This window comes from Glycine max, chromosome 17 (genome assembly GCF_000004515.6).
Source record: "Glycine max cultivar Williams 82 chromosome 17, Glycine_max_v4.0, whole genome shotgun sequence".
Taxonomy (NCBI): domain Eukaryota; kingdom Viridiplantae; phylum Streptophyta; class Magnoliopsida; order Fabales; family Fabaceae; genus Glycine; species Glycine max.
In genome coordinates, this window is record NC_038253.2 from 5644854 (window position 1) to 5668942 (window position 24089).

Below are 24089 nucleotides of genomic sequence, written 5' to 3' on the forward strand. Positions count from 1 at the left end.
TGCTTTCATCTCACAAGTACGATAATAAGCTATATGCAAAAAAGGGGTTTTTAATTATTTTTTTAAAAAGACCACATGTATTTTTTTTCAAGAAGGCAATCTTGTTCTAATAAGATTAATATTTTATTAATATTTAACATAATCATATATCAAAAGTTCAAATTTGAGATTCGAATTCGAGACAACAAATTAACGGATTTTGGGAGCTCACCAAAGATAAAACGTGCTTTAAGATTAAAGGAATGTTTGCTTATGGATATATTTATTGTTCTTATCGAATTGAGTTCCTTTCCTTTAACTTGAGTTCCTTTTCTGACGTGGGATGGGATACCGAAAAGAAACTTGGATGATAAAATTAGTATTTGTCTAATGTGTATTTAGTGAATGAAATATAATTTAATTCTTTATGCTCTGATGTGTGCTCATGATGATGGTTGGGTTGGTTGAGGCCGACAACCAATAAGCTCGGCACAATACACTTGTATATCTCTCTCTAACAAAATGCATACATTGGGAGATAAATTTAAACCTGCCTTCTTGTAAAATATAAATGTGATCTACCTTTATTGGCTACCATTATAAAGTAAGGTTACTAATAAGCAGATAATTACATTGAATTGTAAGGTTACCAACCCTAACATATCATATCATTTTCAAGACTTCAAAGTCCAAAAGGTAACAAACAATATAGTCTCGAACTGAACTGAACACCTAACTAAGGTGTTGAGGTGCTTGCAGATGATTCGTGGGGACATTAGCCGCAACACGCTCCTCGCCCTCATCAGCAAAGCGTGCACCTTCCCTCACCTTGCCGAAACCCACGCGCAGCTCATCCGCAACGGTTACCAGCACGACCTCGCCACCGTCACCAAGCTCACCCAGAAGCTCTTCGACGTCGGCGCCACGCGCCACGCACGTGCACTCTTCTTCTCCGTTCCCAAACCCGACATCTTCCTCTTCAACGTACTCATCAAAGGCTTCTCCTTTTCCCCCGACGCCTCCTCCATTTCCTTCTACACCCATCTCCTCAAAAACACGACACTCTCCCCCGACAACTTCACCTATGCCTTCGCCATCAGCGCTTCCCCCGACGACAACCTTGGCATGTGTCTGCACGCGCATGCTGTCGTCGACGGGTTTGACTCCAACCTCTTTGTCGCGTCCGCGCTCGTTGACTTGTACTGTAAGTTTTCGCGCGTGGCGTATGCCAGGAAGGTGTTTGATAAAATGCCGGATAGAGACACCGTGTTGTGGAACACCATGATTACTGGGTTGGTGAGGAATTGTTGTTATGATGATTCTGTTCAAGTGTTTAAGGACATGGTGGCGCAAGGGGTTCGGTTGGATTCCACCACGGTGGCGACCGTGCTTCCCGCGGTTGCCGAGATGCAAGAGGTGAAGGTTGGGATGGGGATTCAGTGTTTGGCTTTGAAACTTGGATTTCATTTTGATGACTATGTTTTGACGGGTTTGATTTCGGTTTTTTCGAAATGTGAGGATGTTGACACGGCGAGGTTGTTGTTTGGGATGATTAGGAAGCCGGATTTGGTTTCTTACAATGCCTTGATTTCTGGGTTTAGTTGTAATGGTGAGACTGAGTGTGCGGTGAAGTATTTTAGAGAATTGCTTGTTTCCGGGCAGAGAGTGAGTTCTAGCACTATGGTTGGGTTGATTCCGGTATCTTCTCCATTTGGGCATTTGCATTTGGCTTGCTGTATTCAAGGGTTTTGTGTGAAGTCTGGTACTATTTTGCAACCCTCTGTTTCAACTGCACTCACGACTATTTACAGCAGGCTCAATGAAATTGATTTGGCAAGGCAGTTATTTGATGAATCGTCGGAGAAAACTGTGGCTGCTTGGAATGCGATGATCTCAGGTTATGCACAGAGTGGTTTAACAGAGATGGCTATCTCTCTTTTTCAGGAAATGATGACGACTGAATTTACTCCAAATCCAGTTACGATCACGAGTATTCTTTCAGCTTGTGCTCAACTAGGAGCACTGAGTTTTGGTAAATCGGTTCATCAGTTGATTAAAAGCAAAAATCTGGAGCAAAACATTTATGTTTCAACTGCTCTGATTGACATGTATGCCAAGTGTGGGAATATTTCAGAGGCTTCGCAATTGTTTGACTTGACGAGTGAAAAGAACACTGTCACTTGGAATACTATGATTTTTGGTTATGGGCTCCATGGATATGGGGATGAAGCACTTAAACTTTTCAATGAGATGTTGCATTTGGGGTTTCAACCTTCTAGCGTTACTTTTCTTTCAGTTTTATATGCTTGCAGCCATGCTGGCCTGGTAAGAGAAGGAGATGAAATTTTCCATGCTATGGTCAATAAATACAGGATTGAGCCCTTAGCTGAACACTATGCATGCATGGTAGACATTCTGGGACGAGCTGGACAGTTAGAAAAGGCCTTGGAATTTATAAGAAAAATGCCTGTTGAGCCTGGTCCTGCAGTGTGGGGTACATTACTTGGTGCTTGCATGATTCACAAGGACACGAACTTAGCCCGTGTGGCTTCAGAAAGGCTATTTGAACTGGATCCAGGGAATGTAGGATACTATGTCTTACTATCTAATATATACTCTGTGGAGAGAAACTTCCCAAAGGCTGCTTCAGTACGGGAAGCAGTTAAGAAAAGAAATTTGTCAAAGACTCCGGGGTGCACTCTAATTGAGGTTAATGGGACCCCACATGTCTTTGTATGCGGTGATCGTTCTCATTCTCAAACAACATCTATCTATGCAAAGCTAGAGGAGTTAACAGGCAAGATGAGGGAGATGGGGTATCAGTCAGAGACAGTCACTGCCTTGCATGATGTGGAAGAAGAAGAAAAGGAACTCATGTTTAATGTTCATAGTGAGAAGCTAGCTATTGCTTTTGGCCTTATTACTACTGAACCTGGTACTGAGATCAGGATCATCAAGAATCTTCGAGTTTGTTTAGATTGTCATGCTGCAACTAAGTTTATTTCAAAGATCACGGAAAGAGTAATTGTAGTGAGGGATGCTAACAGATTCCACCATTTCAAAGATGGGATCTGTTCTTGTGGCGATTATTGGTGATGTTGAACGAATAATTCTTCACAAGTTAAATTATATGAGACAGATGCATCATCCATCCTTTTTTTTCATATTCTTTACCTTATCACTGGATAATGTAAGCCAGAGTGCAGTAGGATCAGTCACTGGATGCAAGATTCTGTACTGAAGGAATAAAGAATGAAAAGCTGGACCATAAGAATCTTTTTTTAAGGACTGAATCTGCCTGCCAGTATTTGTATTTTCCTGAAGAGTGGCTGTCTAGCTTCACTTCTCCATCAGTTTATACTACACAAAGCATTAATTAGTTTATGATTTGCCTTGAGTTTAAGGCACATGATTATTAGAATAGCATTACATGGTTCTTCCATTAGAAACATGGCCTAATCAGGATCAACTGAGGGATCAGTTTCAGACAGCAGAGTGCCTAGGTGCCATTCCAGTCCTTTTCATCCAATTTTACAATGCCTGTTTCATGGAAATATGCTACACATAATAAGCTAGTGCTCTTATATTTCTCTTTCTTTTTTTCTTGTTATTTACTTCTTGTAGCAAGAAGTGAATGGTGTTGCTTACTGATTCAAAGATTCGTTACTCCGAATTCCAAATTAAAAAAAAAAAAAAGTAACTTGTAAAAGCCCAAATTCTTTTAACCTGAAAGACTCTCGGTGATTGATATTAGCTTTCATATCATCGTTCAGCAGCAATTATGCAATTTTTATGCATGATTTTGTATTAAACGCAATGAGCTAGACGCCTATGATAGAACATTAACAATATATACTTACTCGCAACAATTTATAGGTAAACCTATAACTTTGATTTCCTTTCCAATCCTTGGGCAGTTTGAGCCAAAACAATTGCTAACCAATACATCATCCAGCACATTTACAAAGATGAGAAAACTGCATTTGCACTTTCCAATTTTCACTCTTTTTTCATCCTTGTACATATAAACTTTTTAGTTCACGCATCATACAGAACAATCAAGAATCTACAATTACATACATCTTTAAAAGATGTTCACAAAAGGATACTATAGGAAAACCAGTCTTTCAGCAGTTGATTCCACATAGCTTGGTATCAGGTCCCTTAGTTTTTAATACAAATGGGTCAATTCTTACCCAAAGCAAGGAAAAAATGGAAGCCAATAGTACTGACCATATAACAACTATGGTGGGTGTGCGGTTTTGGCGACCCATCAAACCTTTAAGGAATGGATACAGATGGACAATCACCCAAAATGAAAAGAATAGTTTTCCAAATAGAGGTCCCCAGGATTGGTACCCATTGTTTATGGCATCTGAGATTCCAGCAACAACCCCAACAATGTTGATTATTAAGATAGTGGTTGGAGGAATCAAGAGAGTAGTCCACTTAAAGGTGTATAATTCTCCAAATTCTTCATCATCTGCTGCCTTGGATGTAACAGTGAAGTTGGTGTCAATTCCAGCCAAAACCTTCAGAAGACCTTGTATGACTGCAAAGAGGTGTGCTGACACACCACCAATGACCCAAAATTGCTCATTTCTCCACCATTCCTCAATGCTCACTCCACTCCATTTCAACTCAAGAAGACCAGTTGCAATGATTGAAGAGAATAGAGCAACGAAGTACAAACCAGCAAAAGTGCTTATCTGGATCATCATCAATCAACAATTACTTTTATAAGCAAAAAAAAAAAAAAAAAGAAAACTCGTCATCCATTCTACGAATAATTTTGGATTTAACATTATGAAAATATGGCATGATATAATTTCAAAAGCATGTTATGTCTAACTCATTTAGTAGCATGAAGGGAATAGAATAATGTTGTTACCGGTGGCATGATGAATTTATCAGTGAGTAAACAGACAGCTGGAAGAACACAGTAGGCGACTAGAGGTATGGAGGTGAAGGGGTAGACAGTTGTGTTTGCGTAGGCAAATCGCTCAAGCCACTTCAGCTTCCCTTCCTTATAGCCATACCATAAAGGGCAATGACGACTGAAGAAGATCTCAATGGAGCCAAGTGCCCAACGAAGCACCTGGTTAAGCCTATCTGACAAGTTAATGGGAGCAGTACCCTTGAATGCTGCTCTCTTTGGCATGCAATAAATGGACCTCCAACCACGGCAATGCATCTTAAAACCTGTTAGAATATCCTCTGTAATAGACCCGTAAATCCAACCTAGCTGCATATTTGGAAAGCAAAATAACATGGATAAGCTGATTTTCATGATGTGAACAAAATATGGTAAGATATCAAGGATCTCTAGGCTGTCGTTGTTGGTGTTACCTCAATTCCCCATTCAGTTTTATCTTCATATCCGCAGCTGATTACATGAATAGCTTCTTTAAGTTGGCTTGCTGAACTGGCTGAAGGAGGCACGCCACCCTCTTCCATCAAGGTTGAAGTCACAAAAATTGATGACTGCCCAAATTTCTTTTCAAAATTCATCTGGGACATCAGCACCTCTTTGTCATCATCCACTCCTATTTAGACATGTCACATGGGTTAGAAAAGGTCAAATTGAAATATATTTGGATTGAAGTTACTGGCAACATGAGTGATTAGGAATATGAGAACCTCTAAGGCTTGCTGCCTCTCCATTTGCATCATTCCCTTCATACTTAACCTTCTTGCGCTTTCCGAAACATGGGCAGCAGTCACAGCTTACCATTTTTGGACGCTTGGGACCCTTGGGAGGATTGTAGCCATATAAAGCTTGCCTCCTAAATACACACCCTGTGCCAACATATGCAGGACCCTGAATACCATCTAGACCCTTCATGTTAATCTGTAGAGACAGAAAGAAAAGGAAATAGTTAATATTAGCTTACGATACTAAAAAAAACAATCAAATGCTTAGAAAAAAGGTCATGCTATGCTAATGCTGTTTTTCTTGCAGTGACTTACATCAAAGAAAACCGTGTTTCTATTGGCATAACGATCATGCCTATCGATGCCATCAAATCTTTGAGGAAATTGGACATAGCAGACCTTCTTCCCAGTTTGGGGGTCCATTAAGAAGCACATGGCCTCTCGAGCAGCCTTGCTGTTATTAACATAATGATCACAATCCAAGTTCAGCATGAAAGGAGCATTTGTGAGCACAGCGGAGACCCGAATCTGCAAATTACAGCAATAATTGGAACTGTCAAGTAATCGTGTCTCATATAAAGGTGAATGGACATCATAGCAACAACAAAAACTGCTCAAAAAACTCTACCAAAGCATTCATAGCACCAGCTTTCTTGTGGTGTTGGAATCCAGGCCTTTTCTCTCGGGAAACATAAACAAGACGAGGAAGCTCATTTCCTTCAGTATCATGACCTCCACTGTGACCAAGAAAGACTTGAATCATACCAGGATGATCCTTAGTATTGTTTCCTGGCCATGGTGTCCCATCCTGCATAATCCATCCTCCTTGAGGAACCTTCTGAGCTTTTGCCACAAGTGCATTGATCCTAACCTTAAACTCTTCATATTCTCTCTGTCAAACGCCCAATTAACATTGAATAAGCTTTAAACTTACTTCTAAACTCCATTTTTTCAAGTACTAGTCTGATAGATATGATACAAACCTTCATAGCTCGACGCTCCTTAACAAAGGTGGGCTGCACCTTGTCCTTGAGGTAATCAATTTTCTCACTGAAGTACATCTCTGGTGCTCTAGGTTCTATAGAAAATTTCTTGCAGAATGGTACCCACTTCCTAGCAAACTCCGCAGTTTCTGACAGGGCTTCAAATGTACACATTGAAGCTCCATCATCAGAAATGTAACACGATATCTTAGCAACTGGGTAATCCATGGCCAAGATTGAAAGAACAGTGTTGGCTGTAACCAAAGGAGGTTCCTTCATGGGATCCACAGTACTAACAAAGACATCCACTGGAGCAAGCATGTTGGGTTCACCTTCACGCTCATACCTAATGAACAACTTTTTGATCAGCAATGAAAGTTCAAACTTTGGGATTTCAAGTTAACAGAACAATGTTACTATAGCAAGACTGAAGGTCACTTTTACCTGATTGAAAGACGATCAAGGTATGTTTCTCGATCAATGGGATACCATTTGGGAAACTGATCAAGGATCCATGAAAAAGCAAACCAGATTTCACATATAATAGAAGTTAGCCACAGTCCCAGTGCATCATGTACAGGATTCATAAGTCTATATCGAAGGAAGAAGGCAAGGATAACAAGCCGTGCCACGATCACCATCCTATATGGATTCACTTTGCTGGATGCTATTGGTACCTTCCTTGACAATGGTTGCCTTGCTTCATCTAACCTGCACAAATTCACATTGTATATATATATAGCAGTTAATTTCTTTCCATCATTTCAATCAATTAAAGTTAATTGGCAGAAACTGCATCACAGTTTCCTAATTGTAGTACTATCTATAAGCATACATGGCTGCATCTGGATCTTCATCAGGTTCAGGCCCCAAATTGCCTTGTTGCAACTTCCAGTCATCCATTCTATCCTCTTTGGCTTCATCCCATTTTCCATTTCCTGCTTTGATCACAGCATTCCACATATTGTAACTAAGCTTCACAATGTTGAAGAAGACTAAGAAAATTAAACATTTCAAGTTGTACTTGAATTAGTGCCAGAAGTGAAAATTTCTATAGCTATAGCAGCCTGAAACTAACATCAGCATAATCCGTTTTGTAAGTGTACATCAATATTTAAGAGTTAAGGCTATAAACTACTTCTTACGAGGATCAGACGCGGGATATGGGTGCACTCGATTTTGCAGTGAAGAAGCTAACATCTGATCCCCATAATGAGATGCTATTGGGAACTCCCCACTAACCTGCATCCATGAAAACTTGTTATAAGTGTCTATTGAATATAGGAAGCTTTATAGAGTGGTAATGTTTTTAAAATCTTACAGGTCGAGAGCGACCACCAGCAATAACAGCTGGGAATTGAGCATTCTCATCATCTTCAGGACCTCTTCCATAGCTCATCTTCCCATGCAGCATGGCTTCAGCAGAATGGTTATGCTTTTTCTGCTCCTCGATGTTAAATTCATGTTCAATATCATCCACATCCTCCTCCTCATCATCTCCCTCAACCCGCGGGCTCCCTAATTAGTATAATCAGAACACAATGAATTATCAGTTCCTTCAAACCAACTAAACCATGTAGTAACAACTAAACGCATTGAAACTAATGCATGAGAATGGATGCATTTGAATAAACAACTCAATTAAATACTTATTGAGTAAATGCTTATTATGTAAGCGCTAATGTATAGGTTGTTTCTATAATCTAAGAGGAAATATAGTTAAATTGTTTTCATATAAGTTCCAAAAGCCATATATTTTCGTAAATTCTCCTAAATAGTTACAGAAATATATGTTATAAGTCTGACTAATTAAGAAGTGCATATATTCTTCCAAACACGTTGAGGCTTTTTAAAGTTGCTTAAAAGATTTGTACCTTTGAGACGCTTGTATCTGGTCTTGCACTGTGGACAAACTTGTCTCCCTTCTCTTCTTTCGTATTCATAGCATGGCCGGCATGCTGGAAAACCACACTCATTGCAGGCCACAAACAAGTCTCCGTCCACCGTGAGTCCCACATCATCGCCACATATCTCACACACCTGCCCATCCAAGTTCTTCAAAGGCTTGTGCTGCACCAAAACAGCACATTATATATTAATCAACTCTTATTTTTTTAATCTGTTGGAATCAAAAACAAGTGTCATTAGTAGATTTACAACAACTCATCACGCACTCTACTCAGCCAACTACGGTAGACTCCCTTGGTTTATTAATCTACCAAAACGAGCACAACTAATGAATTAAATACCCTTTTCTGAATTTTTTTTGCTAGTAGCTTTCATGCATGGTTATTACAACTACAACAATATATTACCTCTTCATGGCCATGAATGACAACTAGCTCGTTGCGATTGTGAGAACCAGCGACCAGTCCAGCGCTGGCTTCCATCTTGGTGGTGACTGGTGAATGGGACACAACAATAATAGGGAGTGGAGTGGAGAGGTTGAGACTTGAGAACAAGTTTATGTTTTATGAGGAACACTGATGCTTGTAGGTTTTGTTTTGGTGTGTTCACCTAATTAATGTGTCCACATAAGGGGCTGCTGCATGCTGTTGGTTGCAGGGTCTCCATTGCCTTGAAGTTAAGCTTCTTCCTTTTTTTTTTCAACTACCGTCTCCTTCATGCAATCATCAACAATGACAACACGTTGGTGAGGTGTGTCTCTTGCGCTTCGTTGCTTCTGAATTTTTTTTCTTCTTTCCTCCATATTTTTCAAGAAGCTTGATCATCATTGCATCCGTTGTTCTATACTTTATAAAATTGACTATGGACAAAATATTTAAAGTTGGTTTTTAATTATTTTTTATTAGTTAGAAATGTTTGTTTTACAGTTTAGTAAATAAATTTTTTAATAATTTTTATTATTTTTTGAAATATTTTTTAAATAATTAATTTCTAACTTTTTATATTTCTGTCTTTTTTATTTTTAACTTATTTATCAAATTTTCTGATTACATTTTTTAAATAATCACGATTTTATTATTTTTATGTCATTTTATCCTTTTCAATTACTTCAACAAATAATTTTATCAAATACTTATAATTTAATAAATTAATTTTTTGAACTTTCAATTAACTTTTCAATTAGTTTTATCAAAATAATCATAAAAAAAATACTAATATCAGCCCTAATTGGTGTACATTAGCATTCAATACCAAAAAATTTGAACTAAAAAACCATCAAATTTTTTTGTTTTTCAAAATTTAACTTAAAGAACATCCTCATATTTTATCATTTAACTTAAATAAATAAATAAATATATAAGAGAGTTGTGGAAAAAAAATGAGTACGTTATATAAAGTAGACCCCTGTTTTTATGTGTACGTTATAACATTAGCCCTTTTTATCTTTAAAAAAAAACATTAGTCATTTTTACATAAATCCACGTGTAACTCATCAGGTTTTGCTTGTTTGACAATAATGCCTGCGAATTATCTACTTATTATTGACATTCTCTATAAGAAAACATATGAATATTCCCTGAAGATTAGGCAGGCATTAGACCAGAAAAAGGTGTACCTAACATCATAACTAGAAAATGTTTTGCATCTTCTATAGGAAAATGCAATTATATATGCTTACCAGAGGATATTTATCTACTTATCTATCCGCATTTTCTAGATTAAGCATGAATTTTTTTTATTGTTGTTGAAAACGTTAGTCATGTAGAAAAACATGTGTTCACCCAAAATGAAGAAAAATGTTTTTGGTTCGTATAAATATAGTTAAATTTAGTTTCAATCATTTAAAAAAGTTTCATTACCTTTTTTTTTAAACGAAGATTCAATAGCTTCAGTTCTCATAAATTTTAATTTTTTTTAAATAATCTTTATCATCACTTACACCTAATTATATTACTCGAATGCTTCCTCAATTATTGACATAACATAACAAAATACATATCACATCACCATTAAGTTATAACAAAAATTATTTTTTAAAAAATTGTAAAGATAAAAATCAACCAAAGAAATTTCGAAACACTAAAACTGAAGTTAGTAACCTAACCTAAACATATTTAAATTATAAAATAAAATAGGGTACACATAATGTGTTGCTTGCAGACCCAAAATAACATAACGTGTTGCTTTCAGGACTACGTTTTGTTCACTCATGCGAGTAAAAACACGTTAGTTTTCTTCGAACGCAAGCACTTCAAAACTAAGCTACCTTCAAATCGTTAGGTCCATAAGTTGAAGCCTCTACATCTTTAGGTTACAATAACTAGCGTTTGAGCTCAAGCTACACATAAGCAGCATCCAGAAAGAGGTACTACTTGTTCCCCTAACCATATTATTAGGCAGGCATAATCAGGAGAATTGACGGGTTTCCTTCCAAAACCTTTGTTAGGACCATGTGCTTCTTGTCTTGATCAAGGTATGGATAATGGACCCTTCTACCAGTCACCAACTTGACATGCACTGGATTGAAATAGAAGTATGCAAATATTGCTGTCAACTTCAAAAATTAAAATGAGCATAAATTATCCACGTGCGATTGTTCTTTTATGATATATGATGTATCCCTTCAGAAACTTGTGTTGAAAAGGCCAAGGCTGCCTCTATAATTAAAATTCTCGTGAATTTATATGCTATTATTGCACATGAATTATACAATTATATAATGCTCGGAAAATTTTCCAACTCGGACCAATACAAGTTACTCACAATATCCATTCTACAATTAGAAACTAGCGTGGAAGTTTGCGGTTATGCTTGGGCACTAACGGAGACTTCATCTGCAGCTGACTTGTCTCTTTTCTTTGGTGGTTCTTGAGTTTTCTGCACAGCAACTTTATTTGGAACCAAAATTATGAAGATATTTCTGTCACGGAAGTTTTTTGTCTCCTCTATTCCAAGCTGCACACACCCAAGTGTGGTTTGGATATAAAATTCAAGCAGGTAATAAGAAATGTCTCCAATGACCATAAATGTAAATCCAACGCACAAATGAAATCAAAATGGAAATAACAAATGAAATGGTGACTGAGAATTATTAAAGTGTAATAACAAGCAAGGGAGAGCATTACCGGCATAACATCCCAGGACCTACTTGGCTACTTACAGTCAAATTCTTTTTTTTTGTTGTTGGAAAGTAGTCAGGTTTTTAATGCCTAAGAAACATGATAATCATAGCACAGCAAAGTGACATGGCATACCTCCCCAACATCATTCTGAAAACGTGTAATAAGCGCAATAGCCATATTCCGGAATTCATTTTCACGACCCTTGAGGTTTACTATGACCTTAACCTGCAGTAATTGATCCCAATGATTTCAATACATTAGTGTATGTGCAGGTGCATGTGCTTAATATGACATAACAATATAATTCATGAAACCTTGTTGCCATCTTTCAAAAATTTCTGTGCAGCTTTCAAACGCACTGAATAATCATGTTCATCTATGTTGTATCTGTTAAAAAAAGGTACAAAGAATTAGTAAAAGAAGGCATAGTCACATATGATTGTTCTAGTAAAAATAACCAAGCATAACTAAAACACAGCTCATGAAAAATCAATAGCTGAAACTGCTCTAATTAAGTTTATGTTATCAATGGAAGAAAAAAGTAAATTAAAGCATAATTTTTTATGCATCTAAATGATACTACAATGGTAGTTTTATATATCTTTATAGTGTGATGCATCACATAAAACTTCCTCTGTTTATCTTTGAGAAAGCATGACTAAACAAACTCCTCTCAATGCATCCAGGCCTAATTGATCCCAAGATCACAGCCAAGAAACAAGATATTGATGATAAAATGCCCAACTTGTGCAATTTCTTTTCTATATTACTTTCATCTAGTTACCTAAAATAGTAGACATCATGATTAGGAGCAGAAACAGGAGTGTCTACGAGAAAAAAAGTTGTGGTATGCTGGCAAAATAAAATCAAGAAATGGGCAGTGTACAAAGGCTAGGAGATAGGAACGTAGCTCTAAAATTTGCAAGGGTTAAATATATTTTTGGTACCTATAAATGAGCAAATTTTGGTTTTAATCCCTAATTTTTCTCCTTTGATTTTCATCCTTCTAAAATTTAAAATCATTGTTTTTTGTCTTTATAAAATGAGTGAATTTTGGTTGTGGTTTCTATTTTTTCCCTTTGGTTTTAGTCCCTTCAAATTTTGAAATCATTGTTTTTAGTCCACTAACATTCATTTTAGGACAAATAAATAGCAATCATTTTAGGGATAGAAGAAATTTTGGGAGTCAAATGTTGACATGACACCACATACATATTATTAGGTGTCACCTGGGATGACCATGTAACCTTTTGCTAAATACATAAGTAGTATCGAAGAAGAGAGTTAGGAGGAACATGGAAGTGTAAATGATATGTAGGACAAAATGGCTGAGGGGATTAGGAAAATAGCAAAAAAGACTCTTGGAGAGTCAAGAGGTTGGGGATCTAACAATAAAAAATCTTGGTGTAATGAAAGGGTGCAAAATAAAGTTAAGGACCTTAAGGCTAAAATGGTATGTTACAAACCATAGTCCTTGTGTAAGAATGCTAAAAATTGGGGAAGCAAGTGTTAGCTGGGAAAGAAACCAAAAAAGTGGTGAGCAAGGTGAAAGTTAGAGCTCTTGAAGGGTTATACCAATCCTTAGACACCAAAGATGGTAAGAGGAACTAACAAGATTGTTAAAGGAATGAAAAGAAAGTCAAATCAAGAGACTTTGGTCAAGCAAAGCAGTTGGACTGGATAATATACTCATTGAGATATGGAAGAGTCTAGGTGAGAAAGGTATTAGTTGGCTCACAAAGTTGTTCAATGACAACTAAGAAAATTTCGGTGGAGGAGGAGTACTTTAATCCTTATTTATAAGAACAAGGAAGATATATACAAAATTGCCCAAATTATAAGGGGATAAAGCTCATGGGTCATACTATGAAGTTATGAAAAGGGTAATTAAGTGGAGAATGGAGACTAAGACAAGAGACTCACGGGACTAAAAATCAATTTGGTTTTATGCCTACTTGATCAACCATGAAAGCAATATACTTGTTACAACATTTAATGGAGAGAGATTGAAGAAATAAAAAAAGATCTAGATATGGCCTTCATTGATTTGGCAAAGAGTGCTAAGAGCCTAAGAGAGGTATAGCGGAAGGCCATAGAAAAGAAAGGAGTTTGTGTTAATATATATATATATATATATATTTGAGCAATCAAGGATCACGACTAGTGTAAGAACACAAAGCAGGGGTCACATCAATTTTTCCTATAACTTTAGGACTGCACTAAAGGTCAAGTTTGAACCCTTATCAATAAAGATAGAGATGGAAAGATGAGATTTGAAAGCTCATGGTTTTTGCTTTAGTAGAAGACATAGTATATGGAATGAAAGTTTAGCACGAGAAACAACAACCCTAGCATATAAGTTAAACTTGGAGAGTAAACTTCACCACAAATCACATGGTTTAAGTATCTAGGGTCCATCATATAGAACAACAGAATAGAGGGAGATGTAAACTACGGGATTCAATTGGGATGGAGAAAATGGAGCAGTGCTTTGGGTGTCATTCTGTGACAAAAAGGTACCAATCAGGCTCGAAGAAAGATTTTAGCACACAACTATAAGATCTGCAATGCTGTATGGAACTGAATGTTGGGTGTAAAAATCTAAGAGAATAAACTCGATGTAATAGAAATGAACTAGTTGACAGACGAGTGGACATATTAGACAAGATAAGATTAGGAATGAATCCATTAGAGAAAAAGTTAAGAGAAGAAACGGTAGAAACTCGCCTTAGGTACTTTGGACATGTGTAGAAAAGACATGTAGAAAGGTAGCCCAATCAATAGAGACAAAGGAAGAGTGAGAAAATCTATGTAAAACCATTAAAAAGGATTTAAAAGTCAATAGTTTGTCCATAGACATAAGACAAAACATTACGGCATCATTATATCCATGTAGTCAACGTCGCCTAGTAGGAAAAGGCTTGTTGTTGTTATTGTTTTTCTAGTTTCTTGAAAGTAAGTAATGAAAATAATTAACTTGGACAAATGCATAAAATGCCTTTCAGGAGAGCCTATAGTTAACCTAAGACAAACTATAGATTGCATGGGTCTGTCAACAACCTGGTCTAATGGTTTGCTTATTGCAATACCATTTTTGGTCTCAGGTTCAAGAAAAGACAGTCCCTTCACTCAACCAAACTAGATTGCATGGCAATAACATAATATACTTTTCAGAGTTCTAACCCTTTACCTATTAAAAATATAAAAATATTAATGAAAGTAATATTTTGATCCATAATTAAGAAATCCAAAAGAACAAGAGTCCAGAACTAGCTTAGGACATTACCCCATTTTGAGCTCCTTCAAATCCATCCGATTAGCTACATTTAAAAGACCACTTGGTCAGTAATTTATTGTTTGTTCTGAGTTCTGTAAATGATTAGAAGAAAATATCAATGCTAACCAGCACTTTTCTTCTGCTGTCCTCTTTTCTTCTTTTGCTGTTCATATCTATATTTGCTGTAAAGAAGAAAATATAAGAATCACTTATTCACAAGGTCCAACCATGCTCAAAACATAAGTATACAAATGCCCAATCATGTCAAATGGAAGTAGAACTAGGTATGGCCTTTCACAAAGATTCATTTAACAATGTCAAGTAAAAGTCAATTGCAAATGTCTTTCATGAACAACTACATGTATGTGAATTAACCTCCCTGTTGATTCCCAATTACATTACTTATTGTTCAATCATGTCTTCACAACACCCTCATCCCAAGCAAATATAGAAACAAAGCATCCATTTATAGACCACTGAATGCAAACAATACTCCCACCTTCACCACCACTATCCCCTACCTCATAAAAATTGGAACCGAGAAGCAAGAAAAAACTGGATACCAATTTTTTTTATTTGTCTATCAACCCAATTTAAATTGCTTGATGTCAATTATTGTTGAACATGTATGCGGGCAGGTCATTAACTGCTAAATTATCAATGGATGCCCAAAAATGACTGTTCGACACAGATATATGCACACCCTTATTCGACCACTTTATACAGCCATCAACCACCAGTATGTTGATACTGGATTTAATGAGCATAAATAAATAAATAATTCAATGTATGAGAGAAAACTAAAAAAGCAGAGTTTTTTTTTTTCCCTGAGGATACACAAAGTTCATACCTGTAATCCATTATTCTAACAACAGGAGGATCTGCATCTGGGGATAATATTACCTGACCAAAAAAGGAGAGAAAATAAGTCTATAAATTCTCGTCACAAGTAGCCCATGTTCCAATGTAGGTGCAAAAGAAACTAGCCAGTGAATCTACTCTGATCTGACTTGAAGCAGTTAGGGTGTATTTATTTCCTGTTTTCTTTTTTTAATTACAAAATTCACCTTATTTTCAATTTGTTTCCTGTTTTCAAAGATCTAAAAGGTAACAGAGAAGAAAAAAGTTGTTTTCAATGCTTCCTGTACAAATCTTTGAAACAGAAAACCAATTGAAAACAAAATGGCATTTTTATAATTAAAAAGTGAAAACAGAAAATAAAAGCACAAGTAACCGCCCCCTTAGGTTTTCAACACCAAAGTTAGTTGTGATATCTGTCTATGTTTAAATTATAGGAAGCACTTCCTTTTTTATTTATTTATTATCCTTTTTATCATGCAGAAACTATGAAACATAGTGTTAGTGTGTAACTAAATAAGTGTGACCATAAGAAAATAAACAAATAATAGCTACCCTAAGAAATCAAAACGACACATACATTTGTAGATAAGTAGATAACTTATACTAATTGAGCTTAAATTCAACTGCAGAACATAGACAACTAAAGATTATGCTTCCGAATGCAGTCAATCCACCCCAAACGATGTCATGGTAGCCAACAAATAGAAGAAATATTTAAATAGAGATGCAGCAATAGCAAGGAAAAGACATAATACCAAGTCAAGTTCGACATCTTCAGCCATTTGAATGGCGTCATCAATTGACACTACTCCGACCTACAAAAACATAACAACTTCAGAACCCTCCGCCAGCTGCAGACTGAATTAGAACTTGTAAAAAGTAGTAGCTTTGTTCACACGTGCTTCTGTAGCGAATAAAATTACACGAGAATGGAAAAGAGAACAAACCATATTCTGGCTCTGATCAATAAGCCTCACGGTATCTGACCTATTTCAAATCAAAAGCAATCTTAATGAAGAAATTCCAATGGAAGCATAAGAGAGAGAGGAATTGAGGAGGAAGGAGTAGAGTACCTGAGAGTGGAGAGGTCGAGAGCTTTATCGTCGTCGTCGGAATCGGAGGACTTGCGGAAGCGGGAGTCGTTGGGGGAGCGGGGAGGGCCGCCGCCGCCGCCGTAGTAGCGGGCTTTGACGTAGGAGAGAGAGGTAGTGGAGAGAGAAGAAGGGTCGAATTTGAGGGAATAGGGATTGGAGAGGGGAAGGCCGAAGAGTTTGGAATCAGAAGAAGAGAAGAGAGTCGGAAAGTGAGAGAGTTTGAAGGGGGAGGTGGTGATGCCAGCCATGGCGCGCGGACCCTTCCTTCTCGCTTCAACTCTGGCGCATATCTCTTATCCTAAACTCTGGACTCCTTTCAAATTGATAGAGATGCTCACTTTATAATTTATATTAAAATAAATAATTTTTTTTATGTGAAACACCATTAGCACCTTTTAATGTTTTTTTTTTCTACCATAAAATTGGTAATGCATTACTAAGTTTTAATTATTATTAACCTCTATCATAATCGAATACTTTTGATAAAGTCTATTCTCTCATTCACGTCTTTTTTTTTTTATCAAAAAACTTAAATTTAAAATGTTATTTGATACTCAAACTAACACTTGTTTTTTATGATTACTAACACTTGTTGATAACCTTTTAAAGTCTAATGTATAAGTTTGTTGTCTTTTTGTTACATCTTTTTTTTACAATATATAATTTTTTTAGAGAATATGTAACTTCCAATAAATATAATCATGTTTGTTCATAAAAATTAATCTAATCAGTAAAGAGTAGACTTATATCTCAAAAAAAATATGAATTGAAATTTTACTATGTGAAAAATTTATTAAAAAATATTTATAAACATTCATTTTAATTTTGATAGATGTTCTAACCTTAGTTAACCCATAGGACCTAACTAACCTGAAATGTAAATAATAAAAAAAATCATGTTCAAATCCAACATGACAATTATGGATAACAAAACTTTTTTCTTTCATTATTTATCAACTAATTAAGTTAAATCCCTTATAAGACTACTAGTCAAAACAAATTTACATCACTTAGTCAGTGAAGAGTATTAATAACATATAATTTAATATACTTTTTTAACATATATTTTTTATAAAAAATTTATTAAAAACTACAAAATCCAGATTAAATACAAAAAAAGATTTACAAAAATTTATATTTTTATTAATTTTAGTCAATAAAAAAAACGTGTTGCTCGTATTTTGTTTCTATAAATATTTAGTAGAAAAACCTTTCATCATGACGATAAAGAAATCATTTATAAATTATTAGATAATATAAATGTTATAAAATAATATAACATTTCTCATCAATATAAAATTAACATGAGGATAATAATATAAATTATTAAATATAAACACAATAAAACAAACACACACACACACACATATATATATATATATATATATATATATATATATATATATATATGTTGGATCTTGAACAGAAAGAAAAATGTTTTTTTGGCGAGTAATAAGAGTTCAAGAGAAAACTAACATTATAGATGAAAAATCATTTAGAGTTACTATCAACTTAGTTCCTAAATAGAGGAAGTATTATCACTCTAGTCTTGAATTCAATGAAAGTAAAAACAACAGATCAATTTTAAAAATTCACTTTATAGACTTTCAAGATCAATTCTCCTTTTCATTCACTGTTTAACATGAGCCATAACATAGTGGCATATGCAAGTGGTTGAGTTATCTTGGCTACTGACACTGGGATAGCTGAACTTATGAGCAATGCGAAAATGCCAACCTAGTTTTGAATGACAAATACTTTATCGTGATTTTGCTAATTCAAATGTTATTGAAAAATATAGGCAACATAAGCACAGGTGTTAGGTGTTGGATGCATGAAAAGAAAGCGTCATAATTTTCTCCGGGGAATTGATAAAGCAGACAGGAACAAACGTTTTTTTTTAAATCACATTACATTAAAAAGCCAAACAGTATAAAAATTACATTAATCTCAAGCTCCATCATCTCTGAAATTCACATGAAACTAAAAAGACCTTATTCACGATTCATGAAACCTTACATCACTAAAACTTACATTATTAAAGCTTACATCTCTGGCAGAGCACCTAATAAGAAAGAAGCAACCCAAAGTTGAAGTTAGTGATATTCCACAAGCTTAGTCAACTTCTTCAATTTTAGGTCCAGCACCAGCAGCAGGCATGTCAGCACCCATAGGAACATCTCCACCAGGTCCAGCAGCACCCTGGTACATCTTAGCAATGATGGGGTTGCAGATCCCTTCCAACTCCTTCTGCTTGTCCTCAAACTCGTCCACTTCCGCCATCTGGTTTCCCTCCAACCACTGTATCGCATCCTCCACAGCCTTCTCAATCTTCTGCTTCTCATCCGGGCTCAGCTTCCCTCCTATCTTCTCATCCTTTATCGTGTTCCTCATGTTATACGCGTAATTCTCAAGCGAATTTTTAGCCTCCACTTTTTTCTTCACCTCTTCATCCTCTGCCTTGTACCTCTCTGCATCCTTCACCATCTTCTCAATCTCCTCCTTGCTCAACCTACCCTTGTCGTTTGTGATCGTGATCTTGTTCTTCACACCAGCAGTCTTATCCTCTGCAGAGACATTCAGAATCCCGTTAGCGTCGATGTCGAAGCAGACATTGATCTGAGGCACTCCTCTTGGTGCTGGAGGGATCCCTGTAAGCTCGAACTTCCCGAGAAGATTGTTGTCCTTTGTTCTAGCCCGTTCTCCTTCAAACACTTGGATCAACACCCCGGGCTGGTTATCAGAATAGGTTGAGAAAATCTGCTCCTTCTTCGTGGGAATAGTTGTGTTCCGCGGAATCAGCACAGTCATGACACCACCAGCAGTTTCAAGACCGAGACTGAGTGGTGTAACATCCAGCAGCAATAAATCCTGAACCTTCTCGTCTCCTTCGCCGCTCAAGATCGCGGCCTGAACAGCAGCACCGTACGCCACAGCTTCATCGGGGTTAATACTCTTGCAAAGCTCTTTCCCGTTGAAGAAATCCTGCAAGAGTTGCTGAACCTTGGGGATCCTAGTGGAACCTCCAACAAGCACAACCTCATGAACCTGACTCTTGTCTATCTTGGCGTCACGCAAACACTTCTCCACCGGCTCCATGCACTTCCTGAACAAATCCATGTTCATCTCCTCAAACCTAGCTCTCGTAATTGTAGCATAGAAATCAATCCCTTCGTATAGTGAATCGATTTCAATAGTTGTCTGCGCTGTGGAAGAGAGCGTTCTCTTGGCTCTCTCACACGCTGTCCTCAACCTCCTCAACGCTCTGGCATTCCCACTAATATCCTTCTTGTTCTTCCTTTTGAATTCAGAAACAAAGTGATTCACCATTCTGTTATCAAAATCTTCACCTCCGAGATGAGTATCACCAGCAGTGGCCTTCACTTCGAAAATCCCTTCCTCGATGGTCAATATCGAAACATCAAAAGTACCACCACCAAGGTCAAAGATAAGCACGTTCTGTTCACCTTTTCTCGAAGCTTTTTTATCCAACCCATACGCAATGGCAGCAGCGGTGGGTTCATTGATAATCCTCAACACATTCAAACCCGAAATTGCCCCTGCGTCCTTCGTAGCCTGCCTCTGCGAGTCGTTGAAGTACGCAGGGACAGTGACAACAGCGTTCTTCACGGCGTGTCCGAGAAACGCCTCTGCCACTTCCCTCATCTTGACCAACACCATGGAAGATATCTCTTCGGCGGAGAATTTCTTCTCCTCGCCTTTGTAATTGACCACGATCATGGGCTTGTCGCCAGGGCCAGCCACGACCTTAAACGGCCACAGCTTCATGTCGTTTTGAACTGAAGAGTCTGAGAATCTGCGACCGATTAAACGCTTGGCGTCGAAGACGGTGTTCTGCGGGTTCATGGCGACTTGGTTCTTCGCCGCGTCTCCGATGAGCCTCTCGGTGTCGGTGAAGGCTACATAAGAGGGAGTGGTTCGGTTGCCTTGGTCGTTGGGGATGATCTCGACGCGGTCGTTTTGCCACACGCCCACGCAGCTGTAGGTCGTGCCGAGATCGATGCCTATGGCTTTGCCTTCCTTTGTCGCCATTGATCAATCACAGAGCTGTTAATTTCACCAAAAGAAAATAAAATTTTCAGAATTACTGGAGAGTTTTGTAGAGTGGTTTTTTATGTGCAGATATTGTTGTGAGTGAGGAGAGAGAGAGAACCCAAACCGCAATTTATAGTCCGCGTTAGAAATTAGAGTGAGTTCGAGAATATACGAGATTAGGAAGAAAGTAGCAGAGCTGGCTAGAGAGTTCTCGAGTGTTTGATCATGTTCCAGAAAGAAAACAGAGTAAGAGAGAAATCGAGAAATATTCACTTTAGCAGTTTAGTTGAAGTTGACTTTATTTTCTTAATATAATTTTACTATTATTTAGTAAAGTTTTAGTGCATTTTATCAGTGTAAAATTGTGCGCTAAAACTTTTAATTAAAATTTTCATAAAATTTATAATACTAAAAAAATAAATATAATAATTTAAAAGTATACTAGTTTTGAGAATGGAATTTATAGTTAAATTTTACATGAAAAAAATTGTAAAATTTGTATACAGATCATATATTTTTCTTTTTAGTAGACATCAACTAAATAAACTTCTATTGATATAAAATTGATCTATGGAGTAAATGATATTTTAAAAAAGGACAGGTCATACAAACTAACTACTGACATTTTTTTTTAAAAAATCTATAACTAAAAAAAGATACATATTAAGATTAGGCATAAATCTTGTCCCATTATATGCTATGTTTTCAATTTTCAATCACTTGTGTTGATGTTTGGGGTAAAAAAATTGATAGTGGAACTGATGTAAGCATCTATGTTCCTACAGCATCTAGAAACTTGAATTGAAGAGTTTTGGAAGGAAGCTGAATTGAGCAGTCCACCTGGAGAGAATAAAGAGTGAAGAGGGGCGGTGAGTGAATGTCGACGACGGTTTTAAAACACGCGTTGAAAGGAGGAGGATTGCAAAATGAAGGACAGTGACAAGAGTAGAACAAGGATTTACGTACGAACTATATGTGAAATTTATCCTCTTGACATCAACAAAATAATGTTGGTTAAAATACATTTACCATATAGTTACACTTTTTTTTTATTTACCTGTAGTTTAAAATATGTCAATTTAATTTTTATAATTATATTTTTTTAAAAAAATTGTTATAGAATTACCGTTAGCATTGTTCGTTCGAACATGACTTTTCACGGTGGAATTTTGTAGACGTGACTTTCCATAGCACATGGGTTATGGAACCGGGTGTGTCAATGACATTGAAAAAGGAATTATTTAGAGAGAAAAACTTAGAAGATGTGAATTTTCAGGTGTAACCCATGAATGAGTGACATTGATGGAGTTGTGGTTCTTGTATTTAGTTTGCGACGACAACTATTTTGGGTGGTGGTGGATGGGAATTTTTGGAAGGTTGGGGTAGACAAAACAATAGGGTGAATAATATGTCGTCAAGGACAGGGGATGGAAGTTCAATGAACAATAATATGTCATGGTTAAACAAACAACATTAAAGTGGTTTCATGACAATGATCATATTGTATATAAAAAAAAGGTAATTATAAGAATCAGATAAACATGATTCAAACCATAGGCACCAAATTGGAAATGTAAAGCTTTGGATACAATTCTTTTAGCTAGCGTGTTGGACGTTATGTATTTTATAAAACGTTGGACGAAATCTACTTTTAAACGCTGTTGGACGCAAGTTTAATTTAAACAAAATTTGTCATTTAAGTTTATAAGATTTAAGCCTAAAACCACATTGGATACATGTATTCTCTGCATGTCGACTCATTCAAAAATCATTATTTCTTAAAATTTCAATTATCTTCAAAACCATGAGATTTTTTAGGAGCTACACATCTTTTATGTTTTTGTTCTAACAATCTTCACATTTGTTCTTTCAATTTTGTCATTGTCTTTAGCGGCCATCGTAACAAAGAATTTTCATCATAATGGTTATCCAAACCCATAGAATAATTTCAAATACACCTCACGATAAGCTCAACTCTAAACAAAAAACAAGGACATTTGGAAGAGTTTTACTGAGCCTCGTGCTGGACACCATAATGTTATATTGATAGAGTGAAAATAAATGAAAAGAAAACGAATTGAAATAAAAGTTTTGAATTAAATTAGAGTGAAAAAGTGTAAATTTTATCTTATTTTACTGTTTATTTTATTTCTTTTTCATTCTTTTTCCACTCAAAGGAACAGACACTTAGAGATTGTCCAACGAAATTTTATGGCTAGTTCATTCAAGTGTGTTAAGACTTTCTTTTTAAATGCTAAAAGAATTTAGACTTAAGCTATTTGGTGGTTATCCAAATGGTAAGAGATAATATATCTTTGTGTTTGTGGCCTCTAGTTTGGTACTTATTTTTCAAGGCATACAATAAGGGTTAACTTGGTATATCACATGTTAAGTTAAAAGGTCCAATGTTGTTTGGTTGAGGTTTCAATTAAGTTAGTCTCATAATTTTCCCGACAAATTGATTCAATACAAGCATAATTTGAAACTCAAACTCAAACTTGACCATAAAGCTAAATCAAAAACCATAAAGTGTACTCTTATGCATGATTAAATTACCATAAATAGAAGAAAATAAATATTAATATTAAAAAATTCATTCAAATTTCATTAACAGCAGGTTAGTCACAACCCCACCCATTTTCTATTTATATTAAGTATACTTTTCTCACTTTAAAAAATAACAATGTTTACTTATGTGGTGGTTCCTATAGTTATACAATCTTTACATTTTAGCCTTTACACCTAAAACCTACTTGTTTTAGTCATTATACATATATTTTTAATTTGTTTTGGTCTACACATTTCCTTTTTAATTCAGTTTAATCAATACAATACAATTCCAGACGATGAAAAGATTAAAACAAATTTAAAAGTGTTAGAAGATAAGAAAATTGATATTACTTTTCTCTAATTATCTAAGGATGAAATTATTGATTGTGGGGAGTTGCTATTGGCCCCTAAAAATATGAGAAAAAACATTCTTACCCTCCCTCTTCCCCTCGCCTTCTTCTCACCCCACCCAACCCATCACCACTGCACCAACGACGCCATCACCGTCACCTCCTCTGTCCATATTTGAACTAGCGACCCCAATGTTGTTGTAGCAACATTCCAACAATGGCATGTGCCACTCTCGACCACCACGCCGTTGCAA

At 36.2% G+C, this 24089-nt stretch overlaps 4 protein-coding genes across 7 annotated transcripts; 1 reads left to right on the forward strand and 3 right to left on the reverse strand.

Moving 5' to 3' along the window:
- Positions 1–527: 527 nt before the first annotated feature.
- LOC100795074 (pentatricopeptide repeat-containing protein At4g30700) lies at positions 528–3659 on the forward strand. The gene has a single exon (XM_003550634.5). The coding sequence runs from the start codon at positions 739–741 to the stop codon at positions 3073–3075; it is 2337 nt and encodes a 778-aa protein (XP_003550682.1). The 5' UTR covers positions 528–738; the 3' UTR covers positions 3076–3659.
- Positions 3660–3848: 189 nt separating this feature from the next.
- LOC100779834 (cellulose synthase A catalytic subunit 7 [UDP-forming]) lies at positions 3849–9405 on the reverse strand. Its single transcript, XM_003549484.5, has 13 exons — positions 8933–9405; positions 8492–8687; positions 7939–8135; positions 7763–7859; positions 7453–7555; positions 7062–7328; positions 6618–6963; positions 6263–6526; positions 5950–6162; positions 5620–5830; positions 5329–5525; positions 4871–5224; positions 3849–4688 (listed from the first exon to the last, which is right to left on the reverse strand). Exons 1-13 carry the CDS (start codon positions 9005–9007, stop codon positions 4107–4109), a joined length of 3102 nt encoding a protein of 1033 aa, XP_003549532.1. The 5' UTR covers positions 9008–9405; the 3' UTR covers positions 3849–4106.
- A 1452-nt stretch (positions 9406–10857) lies between these two features.
- Positions 10858–17199, reverse strand: LOC100780734 (translation initiation factor IF-3-like). Of its 3 annotated transcripts, NM_001414643.1 has the most exons (10): positions 16859–17199; positions 16733–16772; positions 16541–16600; positions 15775–15827; positions 15051–15106; positions 14934–14967; positions 11962–12034; positions 11780–11872; positions 11289–11480; positions 10858–11042 (listed from the first exon to the last, which is right to left on the reverse strand). In NM_001414643.1, the coding sequence occupies exons 1-9, from the start codon at positions 17125–17127 to the stop codon at positions 11331–11333; spliced, it is 828 nt and encodes a 275-aa protein (NP_001401572.1). In that variant the 5' UTR covers positions 17128–17199; the 3' UTR covers positions 10858–11042; positions 11289–11330. The 3 variants fall into 3 exon arrangements, 2 of the variants coding, with proteins under 2 accessions (NP_001401572.1, NP_001242651.2); NR_183023.1 differs by lacking the exon at positions 10858–11042 and having other exon boundaries at positions 11157–11480; positions 16733–16767; NM_001255722.3 differs by lacking the exon at positions 10858–11042 and having other exon boundaries at positions 11157–11480.
- A 1448-nt stretch (positions 17200–18647) lies between these two features.
- HSP70 (heat shock 70 kDa protein-like) lies at positions 18648–21232 on the reverse strand. Of its 2 annotated transcripts, none has more exons than XM_006600473.4 (2): positions 21108–21232; positions 18648–20947 (listed from the first exon to the last, which is right to left on the reverse strand). In XM_006600473.4, the coding sequence occupies exon 2, from the start codon at positions 20930–20932 to the stop codon at positions 18995–18997; it is 1938 nt and encodes a 645-aa protein (XP_006600536.1). In that variant the 5' UTR covers positions 20933–20947; positions 21108–21232; the 3' UTR covers positions 18648–18994. The 2 variants fall into 2 exon arrangements, with proteins under 2 accessions (XP_006600536.1, NP_001362769.1); NM_001375840.1 differs by having other exon boundaries at positions 18748–20947; positions 21060–21210.
- Between the last annotated feature and the right edge of the window lie 2857 nt (positions 21233–24089).

Excerpts from the sequence above, each read along its gene's own strand:
- HSP70 (XM_006600473.4), bottom strand. The coding sequence starts at position 20,932 with ATGGCGACAAAGGAAGGCAAAGCCATAGGCATCGATCTCGGCACGACC.
- LOC100779834 (XM_003549484.5), bottom strand. The coding sequence starts at position 9,007 with ATGGAAGCCAGCGCTGGACTGGTCGCTGGTTCTCACAATCGCAACGAG. Across the intron at positions 8,688-8,932 it reads TCATTCATGGCCATGAAGAG|CACAAGCCTTTGAAGAACTT; the intron begins GTAATATATTGT and ends GTTTTGGTGCAG. Across the intron at positions 6,527-6,617 it reads AGGAGCGTCGAGCTATGAAG|AGAGAATATGAAGAGTTTAA; the intron begins GTTTGTATCATA and ends GGCGTTTGACAG.
- LOC100795074 (XM_003550634.5), top strand. The coding sequence starts at position 739 with ATGATTCGTGGGGACATTAGCCGCAACACGCTCCTCGCCCTCATCAGC.
- LOC100780734 (NM_001414643.1), bottom strand. The coding sequence starts at position 17,127 with ATGGCTGGCATCACCACCTCCCCCTTCAAACTCTCTCACTTTCCGACT. Across the intron at positions 16,601-16,732 it reads TTGATCAGAGCCAGAATATG|GTCGGAGTAGTGTCAATTGA; the intron begins GTTTGTTCTCTT and ends ATGTTTTTGTAG. Across the intron at positions 11,481-11,779 it reads TTCAGAATGATGTTGGGGAG|CTTGGAATAGAGGAGACAAA; the intron begins GTATGCCATGTC and ends GGGTGTGTGCAG.